The sequence below is a fragment of the Thalassophryne amazonica genome, chromosome 11, assembly GCF_902500255.1.
Source record: "Thalassophryne amazonica chromosome 11, fThaAma1.1, whole genome shotgun sequence".
Classification (NCBI taxonomy): domain Eukaryota; kingdom Metazoa; phylum Chordata; class Actinopteri; order Batrachoidiformes; family Batrachoididae; genus Thalassophryne; species Thalassophryne amazonica.
In genome coordinates, this window is record NC_047113.1 from 33855773 (window position 1) to 33871202 (window position 15430).

The following is a 15430-nucleotide window of genomic DNA, read 5'->3' on the forward strand; positions in this document are numbered from 1 at the left end:
GTATAGGCCAACAAGTTTATTTTTGTGAAATAGTGGGTCATACATAGCATTGTTCATCACAAGAGAAGACAAGGGAGTATGATATTGCTATCGACAAAATGTCAAGGTAAACAAAATGCAGTCTGCAACCTCAACACTAGAGGACACTAAAGCCAACACACTGTAGCTTTAACACAAAACATGGGACAAAAAATAATCTATAACACACTCCACTACACAGAAAAAAACTGTAGTGTTAAATCTTTTACAGCAAAACATTTTAGAATTAATTCTCACCCTCTTAGTGTTATTTTAACACTCAGTTTTAAGCCTTGCACAGTGTTGGAGCTACGTATTTGCAGCGCTGATTCATCTCTGAATGTAATTCAGTTTTCTTGAGGTTTAATTTGAACTCTATCCATGCATTGTATCCGAAATGAGAAAAACCCAACCTGCCTTTGTATGTGGTATTCCAATAAACAATTCCTGAACAGTTACACTTTTAAATTCAAACCATGTTAAAATGCCCTCCAAAGCATTGAAAATTACATTTTTTTTTAGATGAAATCTGAACTGTGACAGTGTTGAATAATGAACATTTTTGGGATGTATGATGAGACATCCTGCTTGCTCCCTGGGAGTTGCATGAAAAGAAGTCAAATTAGAATTGCTGTCACAATACCATAGTATGTCATAATATGTTTTGTCGTTGGACAAATTGAAATGTCTGCATATCACCTCACATGCTACTGCAAAAACAAATCACTGCTCTGCAGCGATTTGTTTTCTGTTCCTCTGGAGAGGTGTTGCAAATCTTCCTGCCATTGTCATGCAAGAATGCATGCAAATGCAGAAAAAATGTTTCCATAGATCATGACAACATTTTACAATGGGGGATTGTGAAAATAAAAACGGTTTAAGTGCTGTGCATTCTGTCTCTGTGCAACATCAAGGTTAAATGATGAATTTTAGCACACACATCGTATGACATTTAACATGATCTGTCCCTTAATTTGCACTTAAAGATTCGGACCCGCACCAGATCTTCAAGAATAGAGCAGTGTTTTATCTCTTTATCTGTCTGATGCTGTGGTTTGTCTGTGCTGTACTTACTCGTACAGCTGTTTTAGGGAATAAATACTCTAAACCCGAATCTAATGCACACCTAACATCAAATATAACATGATTTCATTGGATTGACATTGACACTGGATTTCTTCACATGCATGTAAGTATTGCCCAAGACTGACACTCTGCAGCAGGTTGCCAAACAGATGTGAGAAATGTTTCATTTCCTGTATTACGCCCCTTTAACTTTGCTTCCTTTCAGATTAGTGCAAACTTTTCTGAGTGTGCATTGCTGTAATTTGGCGGTTGTAGCACAGTATTCTCTGTTGCCTCTGTGGAGCTCACAGTTGATGATCCTATGGAGGATGTTCTTATTGTCTTTCTGATGCTGGCTAGAATAAGCCACGGTAAGATCAATACAGTAAAAAAAATCAATACAGTGCAATTATACAACTTTGTTAACATCTAAAAGTTAAGTGAATAAATGCTTGTTTCCAGCTTTCTTTCCGGTTGCTGACACCTCATGCAGTGCCCTGCAGAACACATCTGTATGCTCTGTTTCTGCTGGTGGATCGGTGTATATCCAGGTGAAGGTCAGTGGCAGCAGCCATAAGCTGAGATGTATGAAACAGCTTCAAAGCAGAGCCATAAATGTGTTCACCGTGAAGAAAGGAAAGGTGGACATAGCTGAGGCTTTGAGGAACAGAACTCAATTCTTTGTCAACAACTCCACACTCAAGATCACCAACGTGGACACCACTGATTCTGGTCAGTACACCATAGAGGACTTCAATTCTGATGGCATCCTCTTGAGCAGTACGAGTGTGAAATTGGAAGTTAATGAGCACGGTAAGGAAATAAATTCTTTAATGATTGAGAAATGATTGCTATCTTTGTAGAGGGAGAGTGAAAATATAAGAGATTAGTTTGCACTAAATGTAATAGATGAAAAGGTCTCAGCTGTCATCTTATGCAGAATGTTCAAGTGGCTGAAGGCATCTTACCATAAACTGAAAAACAAGAAATGCCAATTCTTTTATTTCCTCAGTATTAGTTTTTTTTTTTACTGTTGTAATTTGCAGCAAAATAATGCTTTAACCTTCATTTGATTTTTTTTTTTTGCCCTGCATGCCAGCGAAGTGATGGTAGCATGGTATTGTTTTCACTCAGAAACAACTCAAAAACAGCTAGAAGGATTTCCTTCAAACTCAGCGGGGATATTACTTGGATAGATATCTAGAGGTGATTAGATTTCGAAGTAGATTTGTTAAAGGTCAAAGGTCATAGTCAAGGAAAACATGGTCTGAAAAACAGCTTTTTTGTATAGTTCAACAACAAAGAAACCTCGCTGGATGATGTAAAGTGCATATTGAGCAAAATATTTGTGACTGACTGGTATTGAAGGACTTCACAAAGAAGTCACACGGAAGTCATACGATGAAGTCATAACATGATCAAAGACACCATTACACACACACACACACACACGTATATTTACTGTGGTGCATATCCTGTTTTTTACTTCAAGTGGATGCTGATTTTGTGATGGACTGTGCTACTCCACATGATATTTTAAGTGCTCTTTCATGAATAATGCACATACAGACTGCAGTTTGATTTTTGGCCTATTGGTGGCACTGTGGTGCAAAGTCACTTGGTAATGACAGAATAAGAATCTCCAGGATTTGTGCCCACTAACCAAACTGGCTGATTATTTAGGGGTAGAATCTTGTTGAATAATCAATTTGTGTGACTCCATATGTGATGGTCTTGCATGGCCACACTGACCAATACATGCTGTGGTGTGTCTCTGTCCAAGTTAAGTAAAAAGCAGCTTCAACAGTGCACGGATGCCCTGGTTGTTAGGTCTGCTTTAAGAAACTTAGGAAAGTGTAAATGCAACGAACAAAATCTTAGAAAGACGTACATGTAGCTTTGGACCCCTCAAGCTTGACACTGAACTAAGCCAGAGTGTAATTATTGTATGTTGTACTTCAAATACGTATGCACATGAACTGAAACTTGAACATCCTGCGTGTGTGCTGTTGTGCGATAAAGCAGTTTCTGCTTTTTCCATGTGTGAGATGAATGAAAAAACAGAAAAATACACACCAGAAGTGGTTATGGTGAAGAAACTTTTTTTTTTTTAAATGTACTGAACCTGCATCACCTTTCATGTCATAGGTTCAATCCTCAACCAAACAGGAAAATGTGGGCAGGAAAGGTATAAGAACACCACAATTTTTTTAAAAAAATCACTCATTCTGAAGTTGTGCTTTCTCACAGTTATTACATGCTAAATCATAATAAGTCATAATTATGAGACTAATTGTGAGCTAAGTCTTGTGCCGATCACTATTAGAATTATAACTTATCTCACAATAATGATTTGTTCTAACTTCCACAGTCCACATGCAGTTTGTTTTTTCTTGTTCTTGATGCAAGCAATGTCCTTTTAGTTCTTGTATCAGATGTTTTTTGGAAACATTTGCAGCAATCTGCTTTTGTTTTTGGAAGAGTCTTTGACACAGTGCTGAAACTGTGCATCTGACATATAGTGATGGAATTGCATTTTCCCAGTTGTAATTTTGCATGATGGCGAGTCGACACTCAGGTGTGAGCGCTGTGCCGCTATATGAATTTGATGTATGATAATTATTTATTTCCATTAACCTTGCGTATCGGCTTCAAAATAATTTATTGTGTAAGGAACTGCGCTTATGTTTAGAATTGTTTCATAATTAAGCTTCATGCCGTCTTACTCGTGATTGATCTCACTTTATGTTTCAAAAGGTGAACTATACGAATCTGCTGTCGTTGTTGTGGCAATCTCTCAGTGGGGAGGAAGATTGTCTCTTGATCAGTTCCTGGACATGCTGACTGGACAGGCCCAGTCTGTTTTCCTTCACTCAGCTAAGAGTAGAAGATCTGCTTGGGAAGTTGGCTGTCATCCATCCTGACAACACAATCCACCCACAGAAGCTGGTTCTAGATGATGACACACTTGATGTTCTGGAGCTTGGCTTCAGCTATGAGGCTGATGTTGGTACAGTAGTCTTCCCAACCTGATGAGGATACTCCTCAGGCAACATTGGATGGAATTGCTCAAGGGTCTTAAGGTTTTGGCGGTATGTGGTCCAGGTCTCACATTGGTACATCAAGGTTGACAGGACGAAGGATTTGTAGAGTTTTGCCTCGTGTCAAAGGTCTCTGTTGTTGAAAACATTTTATTGGAAAGGCAGTTTCTCCACACTTGAGTCGGTGTTGGATCTCATCAACGTCAGCGTTTGATGACACGTAGTTTCCCAGGTACTGTCCGTGCAGTTTCACTGCATGGAGCTTTGTTCTGACGATGCTGGGTGGAGGCTGTTACAGGATCTGTGTCTTCTTCAGGTTGTGTGAAGACCAAGCTTGGTGTAGACTTTGTCTAATGTTTCAAGGGTTTTTCGAAGACCTTTTTTCTGTAAAGGATGACACAATGCTGTCGTTGGCATCCTAGAAGTCCTGGAGTGAAGTGTTGATGGATTTCTTCTTGGCTCTCAGTCAGCTCAGTATCAGACTCAGTGGGTGCCAGGCATCCGAAGTGTTAGGACCCATAATGCAGACTCCCGGACTAGGCTTGGATGTAAAAGAAATCATGGTCTTTAATTCAGGCTCAGGTTCGGTACACAGATGATCAGTCGGCGAGGGAGAAGCACAAACAGGGTCAGGCAAAAACGCAGTCATGGGCAAGCAGGGTTCAAAGGCACGAGCAGACACAGACATCATGGATGAGGCAAAAGGCGCAGTCAAAAAACACAAAGCAGGATCTGGATACACGGCTAATCAAAAACAGGACTTGATACAGAGCTGTGGTATGTGTACAAAGTCAACAAACGAGCAAGGTGTGGTGGCTGGGTGGAGATTAAATAAGACACAAGGTGCATATGAGGAACAATCAAGAAGGGGGCGTGGCTAGTGAACGAAGATACTACATTGTGCAAGACAGTAAGGGAGGACAATACAAGGTGGAATGAAGAAAAGACAAAGATATGAGAACAGGTGCACAGTGCGTGGGTGAACGGAAACACAAAGCAGACAGAGTTAAAGTGGGAGAGAACATAATCAACTGGGTGTGAGAGAGGAAGACAGGAATGCAGGTGCAGGATGTGGAGTGAAACAGAAATAAGCACAAAGCTACAACTGAATATAATATTACTGTGAACAAGAACCAAACATGAACATGAGAACTGATACAAAACTAAACTAAACATGAACTGACAATGCGGACTTGAACAGGACAGAAAAGCAAACCAGAGGATAAACTACCTACAAACTGATCAGAGAATTATAAGAAATTAAACACAATGACAAAACTAAACTGGAACAGGCAGACATAAACTATAAGTAGAACAGAAACTAAGTGATAACAAAACCTGACATTAAAATAGTACAAATAACAGAAATGAAAACAGCAAAAATAAGTAAATTATAAATTAATGAACAATAAATGAAAACACAACTGACTGCAGAATCTAGAACTAACATAAATCATAACAAAAAGAACAAAGTGACAAGGAAACATAACAGAATAAATCATGATGAAAATAAATATTAATAAATCAAAGCTGAAGCAGACGGGAGACAACAAAAAGGGGGAAAACATGGGCTCAGCGCCCTGACCCGGCCAAATCCCTGACACTCAGGTTGAAGAGCTTTCCATCTGTTCTGTACAGGATGTCAATTAATGGTGGCACCTTGTACTTGATCAGGTGGAGGATTGTTACCACAAAGATGATAAACAGTGTATGGTCGATGACTCAGCCCTGCTTTACTCCTGAAGATTGAAGGCTTCAGTTTTTGTGGCATTTACCAGAACTGTGGCAGACATGTCTTGAAGAAGAAGCCTCAGGATCTTTATGAATTTTTCTGGGCAGCTTTTTGCTCAGAATCTGCCACAGAAGTGAGTGTGGCAGGCTGTCAGTCACCTTTGTCAATTCAGTGAAGGTAAGGTACAATGGTTGGTGTTGTTCTCAACAATTTTCTTGCAATTGGTGGACAATGTGTTTGTTTGTCTATATGTGGCCCTATATGTGCGATAGACTGGTGTCCTGTCCAGGTTGTACCCCGCCTCACGCCCTGTGACTAGTGGGATAGGCTCTAGCCCCGCGACCCTCAGTTTGGACTAAGCGGTTGAAGATGTGTGTGTGTTTTGTGCTAGTGGTCTCAGATGGTTGTTTGCAATCTGTAATCTGTACCTTGTCTGCAGCAGACAGCAAAAAGATTCCACAATGGTTTCCACAGTCAGACTTGCTTTCTTTCCACTTGTAAATGGTGACAGTCATTGAGTCTTTCAGGTCTGCGAGTGTTTCTTCTTGAATCCAGATTTTGACAGCGAGTTGGTGCAGTTGGCATTGGCAAAAGGGACCTCCTTCTTTTAAAGGAGGTCTTTTGTAGGTAAATGGCTGAGCACTTCCTCCTCCTCCATGACTGGGTTGGTGTTCAAGAGGTCTTCAAAATGTTGTTTCCATCAAGCACTGATGTCATCGCTATCTTCAGCTAGCTCAAGCCTGGATTTCAGCAGCCTGGTTGATCCATCACTGATTTTCAGTTTGCAAGTTTCACTTTGCAGAGTTGCTTTGCTTTCTCTCTTGCGAGGTCAGATATTTCTGGAGGTCGATGAGTTGTTGGAGGACCTGGCCATTCTCATCAAACCAGTCCTGGTGCTTCTTATTCTGGTGTCTGAGTATTTTCTTGGCAGTGTTTATGGCTGTCTCCTCCCAATGATTAGGATCCGAGACAGAGTACTTTGTGGGGAGTTCTTTAACCAGGCACTGCTGAAGCTCTGCTTTTGTTTCTGGGTCTTCAAGCTTGGTGATGTTGAATATTTGACAGTTTTGCTGTTTTCAGGCCTTCTCTTGGGGTGGATACTGGAGCAAATCAGATGATGATCTTTCCAACAGTTATCTGCACCAGTCATTGCCTTGGTGGACAGGACACCTTTATGGTCACGCTTTTGGATAATGATGTAGTCGAGCAGGTCCCATTGCTTTGAGTGAGGGTGTTGCCAGGAGACTGAATTTTACTTTTTCCTGAAGATTGTGATGGTGATGACAAGATCGTGTTAGGTACACTTCGTGAGAAGCAGGGTACCATTGACGTTGTACTTACCTACTCTGTTTCTCCCAGTGGTCTTTTCCAGAGCTGGTGGTCCTTTCTGAATTGGGTTTTGAAGTAGCCGAGGAGGATGATCTTGTGAGATGCTTGTATCGCAGACAGAATGGTTTCCACCTTGGCATAGAAGGTTTCCTTCTACTCATGGTTGTCATCAAGCGTTGTTGCATAAGCACTCCTGATGGTGGCATGGCAGTCACTCACAGGTTGGAGATGGAGTTTCATCCATTGTTCACTGACACCCACTGGGACTTCAGTCAGTTTTGGAAGGAGAGAGTTTTTGATGGTGAAACTGACACCGTGGATTCTTTGTTTCTCCTCAGGAAGTCCTTTCCAGAAGAAAGTGTAGCCCCTTGCTCCTCCTGTAGCTGGTCTTTGCCTGCTCTTCTTGTTTCACTCAAGGAAATGATTTTGAGGTCAAATTTCTGGAATTTGCGAGACTTAAGACCTATTCATGTTTCTGGTTGGTCCAACATTTTGTTGTCCATCAATGTTCATATGTTCCATGTACCAAATTTCATCACTTATGTTTTTGTTTTTCTACCGCAGAGCTGAAGACCCTTTGACCATGACAATCCTCACAGGTTAAGGTGAAGCAGATTATGTTTAGAGCATCTTTTCTAGCCCCCTCCCTGTTCAATGTGAGCAGAGCGGATCCTAATAGGGCTGCTCAGTTGTAGATGCAGATTCAGCTACTGAAACCTTCCTGCGTCTTCCAAGGGTCTGATGACTGAATCACACATCTGCTGCTCCCAATCGGACCGGGAGTGACATGTTTAGCCGCATGTTCTCCTTGAATTGCTGGCTGTCTGAGTGGTGTCCAAAAAATGAGGTGGGCTTCATAGATAATTGGCAAAGCTTCTGGGGAAAACCTGGTCTTTTTAGGAGAGACGGCATCCATCCCACTTTGGATGGAGCACCTCTCATTTCTAGAAATGAGATGCCATCCCCTCATTACCCCATCCCCGTAGAGACGGTGCCTGCTCCCAGACCACCAATAACCAGCAAAAATCTATTTAAGCATAAAAATTCAAAAATAAAAAATAATATAGCACCTTCAACTGCACCACAGACTAAAACAGTTAAATGTGGTCTATTAAACATTAGATCTCTCTCTTCTAAGTCCCTGTTAGTAAATGATATAATAATTGATCAACATATTGATTTATTCTGCCTTACAGAAACCTGGTTACAGCAGGATGAATATGTTAGTTTAAATGAGTCAACACCCCCGAGTCACACTAACTGCCAGAATGCTCGTAGCACGGGCCGAGGCGGAGGATTAGCAGCAATCTTCCACTCCAGCTTATTAATTAATCAAAAACCCAGACAGAGCTTTAATTAATTTGAAAGCTTGTCTCTTAGTCTTGTCCATCCAAATTGGAAGTCCCAAAAACCAGTTTTATTTGTTATTATCTATCGTCCTCCTGGTCGTTACTGTGAGTTTCTCTGTGAATTTTCGGACCTTTTGTCTGACTTAGTGCTTAGCTCAGATAAGATAATTATAGTGGCTGATTTTAACATCCACACAGATGCTGAGAATGACAGCCTCAACACTGCATTTAATCTACTGTTAGACTCGACTGGCTTTGCTCAAAATGTAAATGAGTCCACCCACCACTTTAATCATACCTTAGATCTTGTTCTGACTTATGGTATGGAAATTGAAGACTTAACAGTATTCCCTGAAAACCCCCTTCTGTCTGATCATTTCTTAATAACATTTACATTTACTCTGATGGACTACCCAGTAGTGGGGAATAAGTTTCATTACAGTAGAAGTCTTTCAGAAAGCGCTGTAACTAGTTTAAGGATATGATTCCTTCTTTATGTTCTCCAATGCCATATACCAACACAGGGCAGAGTAGCTACCTAAACTCTGTGAGTGAGATAGATTATCTCGTCAATAGTTTTATATCCTCACTGAGGACAACTTTGGATGCTGTAGCTCCTCTGAAAAAGAGAGCCTTAAATCAGAAGTGCCTGACTCCGTGGTATAACTCACAAACTCGCAGCTTAAAGCAGATAACCCGTAAGTTGGAGAGGAAATGGCGTCTCACTAATTTAGAAGATCTTCACTTAGCCTGGAAAAAGAGTCTGTTGCTCTATAAAAAAGCCCTCTGTAAAGCTAGGACATCTTACTACTCATCACTAATTGAAGAAAATAAGAACAACCCCAGATTTCTTTTCAGCACTGTAGCCAGGCTGACAAAGAGTCAGAGCTCTATTGAGCTGAGTATTCCTTTAACTTTAACTAGTAATGACTTCATGACTTTCTTTGCTAATAAAATTTTAACTATTAGAGAAAAAATTACTCATAACCATCCCAAAGACATATCGTTCTCTTTGGCTGCTGTCAGTGATGCCGGTATTTGGTTAGACTCTTTCCTCCGATTGTTCTGTCTGAGTTATTTTCATTAGTTACTCCCTCCAAACCATCAACATGTCTATTAGACCCCATTCCTACCAGGCTGCTCAAGGAAGCCCTACAATTAATTAATGCTTCGATCTTAAATATGATCAATCTGTCTTTATTAGTTGGCTATGTACCACAGGCTTTTAAGGTGGCAGTAATTAAACCATTACTTAAATAGCCATCACTTGACCCAGCTATCTTAGCTAATTATAGGCCAATCTCCAACCTTCCTTTTCTCAAAAATTCTTGAAAGGGTAGTTGTAAAACAGCTAACTGATCATCTGCAGAGGAATGGTCTATTTGAAGAGTTTCAGTCAGGGTTTAGAATTCATCATAGTACAGAAACAGCATTAGTGAAGGTTACAAATGATCTTCTTATGGCCTCAGACAGTGGACTCATCACTGTGCTTGTTCTGTTAGACCTCAGTGCTGCTTTTGATACTGTTGACCATACCATTTTATTACAGAGATTAGAGCATGCCATAGGTATTAAAGGCACTGCGCTGCGGTGGTTTGAATCATATTTATCTAATAGATTACAATTTGTTCATGTAAATGGGGAATCTTCTTCACAGAATAAGGTTAATTATGGAGTTCCACAAGGTTCTGTGCTAGGACCAATTTTATTCACTTTATACATGCTTCCCTTAGGCAGTATTATTAGACAGCATTGCTTAAATTTTCATTGTTACGCAGATGATACTCAGCTTTATCTATCCATGAAGCCAGAGGACACACACCAATTAGCTAAACTGCAGGATTGTCTTACAGACATAAAGACATGGATGACCTCTAATTTCCTGCTTTTAAACTCAGATAAAACTGAAGTTATTGTACTTGGCCCCACAAATCTTAGAAACATGGTGTCTAACCAGATCCTTAATCTGGATGGCATTACCCTGACCTCTAGTAATACTGTGAGAAATCTTGGAGTCATTTTTGATCAGGATATGTCATTCAATGCGCATATTAAACAAATATGTAGGACTGCTTTTTTGCATTTGCGCAATATCTCTAAAATTAGAAAGGTCTTGTCTCAGAGTGATGCTGAAAAACTAATTCATGCATTTATTTCCTCTAGGCTGGACTATTGTAATTCATTATTATCAGGTTGTCCTAAAAGTTCCCTGAAAAGCCTTCAGTTAATTCAAAATGCTGCAGCTAGAGTACTGACAGGGACTAGGAGAGCATATCTCACCCATATTGGCCTCTCTTCATTGGCTTCCTGTTAATTCTAGAATAGAATTTAAAATTCTTCTTCTTACTTATAAGGTTTTGAATAATCAGGTCCCATTTTATCTTAGGGACCTCATAGTACCATATCACCCCAATAGAGTGCTTCGCTCTCAGACTGCAGGCTTACTTGTAGTTCCTAGGGTTTGTAAGAGTAGAATGGGAGGCAGAGCCTTCAGCTTTCAGGCTCCTCTCCTGTGGAACCAGCTCCCAATTCGGATCAGGGAGACAGACACCCTCTCTACTTTTAAGATTAGGCTTAAAACTTTCCTTTTTGCTAAAGCTTATAGTTAGGGCTGGATCAGGTGACCCTGAACCATCCCTTAGTTATGCCGCTATAGACTTAGACTGCTGGGGGGTTCCCATGATGCACTGAGTGTTTCTTTCTCTTTTTGCTCTGTATGCACCACTCTGCATTTAATCATTAGTGATTGATCTCTACTCCCCTCCACAGCATGTCTTTTTCCTGGTTCTCTCCCTCATCCCCAACCAGTCCCAGCAGAAGACTGCCCCTCCGTGAGCCTGGTTCTGCTGGAGGTTTCTTCCTGTTAAAAGGGAGTTTTTCCTTCCCACTGTCGCCAAGTGCTTGCTCACAGGGGGTCGTTTTGACAGTTGGGGTTTTTCTGTAATTATTGTATGGCTTTGCCTTGCAATATGCAGCGCCTTGGGGCAAGTGTTTGTTGTGATTTGGCGCTATATAAATGAAATTGATTTGATTTGATTTGATTTGCTCCCAAGCCGGGTCCAAGCTAATGTCTTCCAGATTCACAATCTTGCCCCATCACTCTTTGCCGATTGCAAAAAGACTTGTGGGTGTGCGGGTGTGTTTAACATGGGAATGTCGTTACATGCTGACAAACACATCGTTCTTGACATAGCCTCATCCTGGTCCAATGGCTGGAAAATCCCCAACGATTGGGGACTGAGGATCTGCTGCAGCCTTCATTCGCCTTCACAGCCATTGGATGACAAAGCATCACCTTCTCCGCCTGATCTGCCAGTGAGGACTTCTTGTTTCACTACAGCCCCGTTAGCCATTCAAGGTTCCTGTTGTGCCTTCATGGCTACCGTAACTGCCACGAGCCAAACAAGGTCCCATACCTGATCCATTGCCCATGTGCCACATTGTGGATGTGGAAATGAACTTTGACACCCAGATCTGCTGCACATTGTCATAACAATAACCCTCTCACCTGCCGTGTAGCTTACAGCTTTGGCCTAGAATAGATTCATTCACATTGTGGTGCAGATAGAGACTCCAGAAACTTCACTCTGAATGCAGCCCATGTTCATGCTAATAGATTTGAGTGCATGTTTAATTGATGAAATATGCAGAAGATTGTGTTTTCTTTCATTTTGCAGTTATTTTATTCAGTTGTCACTTTTGATGGCTAAGGTGCTGTGAAAAACATTGATGTGCACAATAACCAAAATGGGCACTATGTTTTGTAATGCCAAATATGGATAACTGACTGTTATGCTCTGTTTGTGGCAGGAACGTTCCTGTTCATAGTGAAATGTGCATCACTGGTGGTCGTGGGGCTGCTGATAGTACTGGTGGTGTCTTGCTGTGTTTACAGGAGATGGAGACGTCGCCAGCAGAGAGGTGAGACGGGAACTGTGCAATGAAACAAACCAACATGCACAGGCCTGCCTATAGTTATAATCAAGTAAAGACTTCATCTAAATGTTACATTTCAAACAATATTCTGTACAATAGTCTCATGGGCATGAAGACAGTAAGGGCTATGATAATCTGACATTTGGTACCAGTGACCTTCATCCAAATGACCTGAGCTCTGGCTGAAATTACCAGGGCAGTTCTGGAATCTACCAAAGTGTGTGCCATATTAGATGCAAATCAAGTTGGAAATCAAATTCTTTGACCTTTTCTAAAATGAATTCTGTAATTGCAATTTTGGCATCAACCTTCATTGACATACCAACACTGGCAGGAATCAGGAAGAGCACCAGGGAGGAGTAAGTCAACAAACAAACAGGCTGGCATGACCTCAGCCCCAGTGACTGACTTCTGGCAAATGTGACCTTGCTTTGCAATTCTAGAACCCACCTCCAAATATGAGGCAAGTTTGGAGGACATCGGAGTAAAAATAAAAATTTTGATCTTTAATCCCAATTACCTTTACCGGTATTTCCAGGGTTGACCTTCATCCACATGCCAAGTTTGGTGGAAATTGGACATTTAATTTTAATTTAACCTTTATTTAACCAGGTTAGTCCCTTTGAGATTGCAATCTCTTTTGCAAGGGAAACCTGGGCAATTATATAGTTTCCAATTCACCCATGCAAACATGGGGAGAACATGCAAACTCCATGCAGAAAGGCCATTGGTGGGAATCAATCCCATGATCTTATTGCTGTGAGGCAACAATACTACCTACTATGCCACCATGCTGCTCTAGGACATAGGACCTGAAAGGAATAGGGGAACAAACAAACATGACATTCATTATAACATGATCTAGTGTTGTCAGGGATCAATAGAAACTCTAATCATGAATGTCAAAAAAATTCTTATTGCAGCAAAACTCCAGTGTCATTAAAGTCAGTAAGTTATCAAGTTACTGACCTTATCGATCTTATCTTGAGTTCATTGTAGCTGTTCTGATAATACAATACAACAAATTTTTCTTATAAATCACAAGGAGCCATCTAAAAATAGTTAAATGGTAAATAGACTGCATTTATATTGCGCTTTTCCATGTGCATCAGATGCTCAAAGCGCTTTACAATAATGCCTCACATTCACCCTGATGTCACGGTGCTGCCATACAAGGTGCTCACTACACACCGGGAGCAATAGGGGATTAAAGACCTTGCCCAAGGGCCCTTAGTGATTTTCCTGTCAGGTAGGGATTTAAACCGAGGATCTTCTGGTCTCAAGCCCAACGCTTTAATCACTAGACCATCACCTCCCCAGTTACATTTTAACAATCTAAAAAATTGATTATTTTAAAAGATGAAGAGTGGCCAAACATTTCATATTATCAGTATGATATTACTGACAGAGTTTTGTTAATTTTGAGAAACTTTAAATTATCCCAATTTAACCAAAAGCCATTTTAAACTTTTTTTATTTTTGCAGTTGTGAGTGAGAAATTTTAATAAACTACATAATATTTATGTGTTTATTTTTTTGTGTGAACTGACCTGATAACTATTATCATCAACAGGTGCTGAGCTGAAGGCCTCAAGAATCAACAACAAAGAGGAATTTTGGATAAATGGATAATTTAATAATAATTTATGAATTGTATTTTCATCACACAAAACATTGCAATGTTTTTGCCAGCGAGACACTGAATCACAGCAGAAATTACGTGTTATTTTGGCGGACCATAGTATGGCAGCTGCTGTATTTGTGATGTCACAGAGGTAAAGTTGCATTATTGATCTCATTGTGCTGAATCCGAATACAAGGATGCCAGTTTTGTTTTAGTCTGTTGATCAAAACAAATACCAACATCTCTCCCATGCCATCATAACACCAATGTAAATTTGAACATTTATCTGTTGTTCATTGTGTGTCCTTGCACTGAAACATTTATTGTTGAACTTGAGAGTGAATGTAGCCTACATTATTATTGTATTGAGTTTTCTTTTTCAAAAAAGGTTACAGGAACAGTGTGTTTTTGTTGGTCACCTTCCCACCTACCTGTTCCAGGTTTGTGCAGAGTCTTATGAGTCATGTATATGTGTGTGCATTTGGGTTGCAATATTTCAGTGATTTTACTTTTCATTGTAAATTACTGTGCAGTTGCCAAAGTGGACATAAATGATGCAAATTTAAAGAGAGGCTATAACATGCAAGAAACATAAAGGATTTGTAGACGTAGACACACTGGCTATTTTTAACTGCTGTTGGTGTGCTCAGGGCTGATTTAATCACAAATCAAAAAAAATATACCACAATGCTAAAATAGCCTCACCCATATGAAAATTGTCTTCTTTATAATTTGCAGTTGTTTAATTAATTATTATGATCCTATTGTGTTACGTACAATTTGTACATGTTCAATAAAGCCCCCTATCAATCAATCTATCAAAAACAATATTTACGTTTTAACGGCGTCTGCAGGAGGCTTTGCATGTGTGTGTACATGAGCTTTTGACAAGAGTGGAAGTTGTGCAAATCAAGGAATATTTGTAAATCACCCTCTGTACATTTGCTGGTATTAATGAGACAAATTTAACTCCATAGCTTTGCATTAGATTGCATGCTAACGCCGTAAAATATCTTTTAATTGACTCCAGTCCAGAGGGATTATCAAGTTACAAAAACAGTTTTTAGTTCTGCTGGAGGTTTCTTCCTGTTAAAAGGGAGTTTTTCCTTCCCACTGTCGCCAAGTGCTTGCTCACAGGGGGTCGTTTTGACCATTGGGGTTTTTACGTAATTATTGTATGGCCTTGCCTTACAATATAAAGCGCCTTGGGGCAACTGTTTGTTGTGATTTGGCGCTATATAAATAAAATTGATTGATTGATTGATTGAGTTATAGAAGTGTTTATTTCTCACTAGCTTTTACATAGTACTCGTATATGACAGAAAGGATACCAGCT

At 40.2% G+C, this 15430-nt stretch overlaps 1 protein-coding gene across 1 annotated transcript; it reads left to right on the forward strand.

Annotated features, from left to right (window-relative positions):
- The first annotated feature begins 1115 nt into the window (after positions 1-1115).
- Positions 1116-14668, forward strand: si:zfos-741a10.3. The gene is made up of 4 exons (XM_034181553.1): positions 1116-1454; positions 1546-1896; positions 12345-12455; positions 14044-14668. The coding sequence occupies exons 1-4, from the start codon at positions 1406-1408 to the stop codon at positions 14100-14102; spliced, it is 570 nt and encodes a 189-aa protein (XP_034037444.1). The 5' UTR covers positions 1116-1405; the 3' UTR covers positions 14103-14668.
- Positions 14669-15430: the final 762 nt, after the last annotated feature.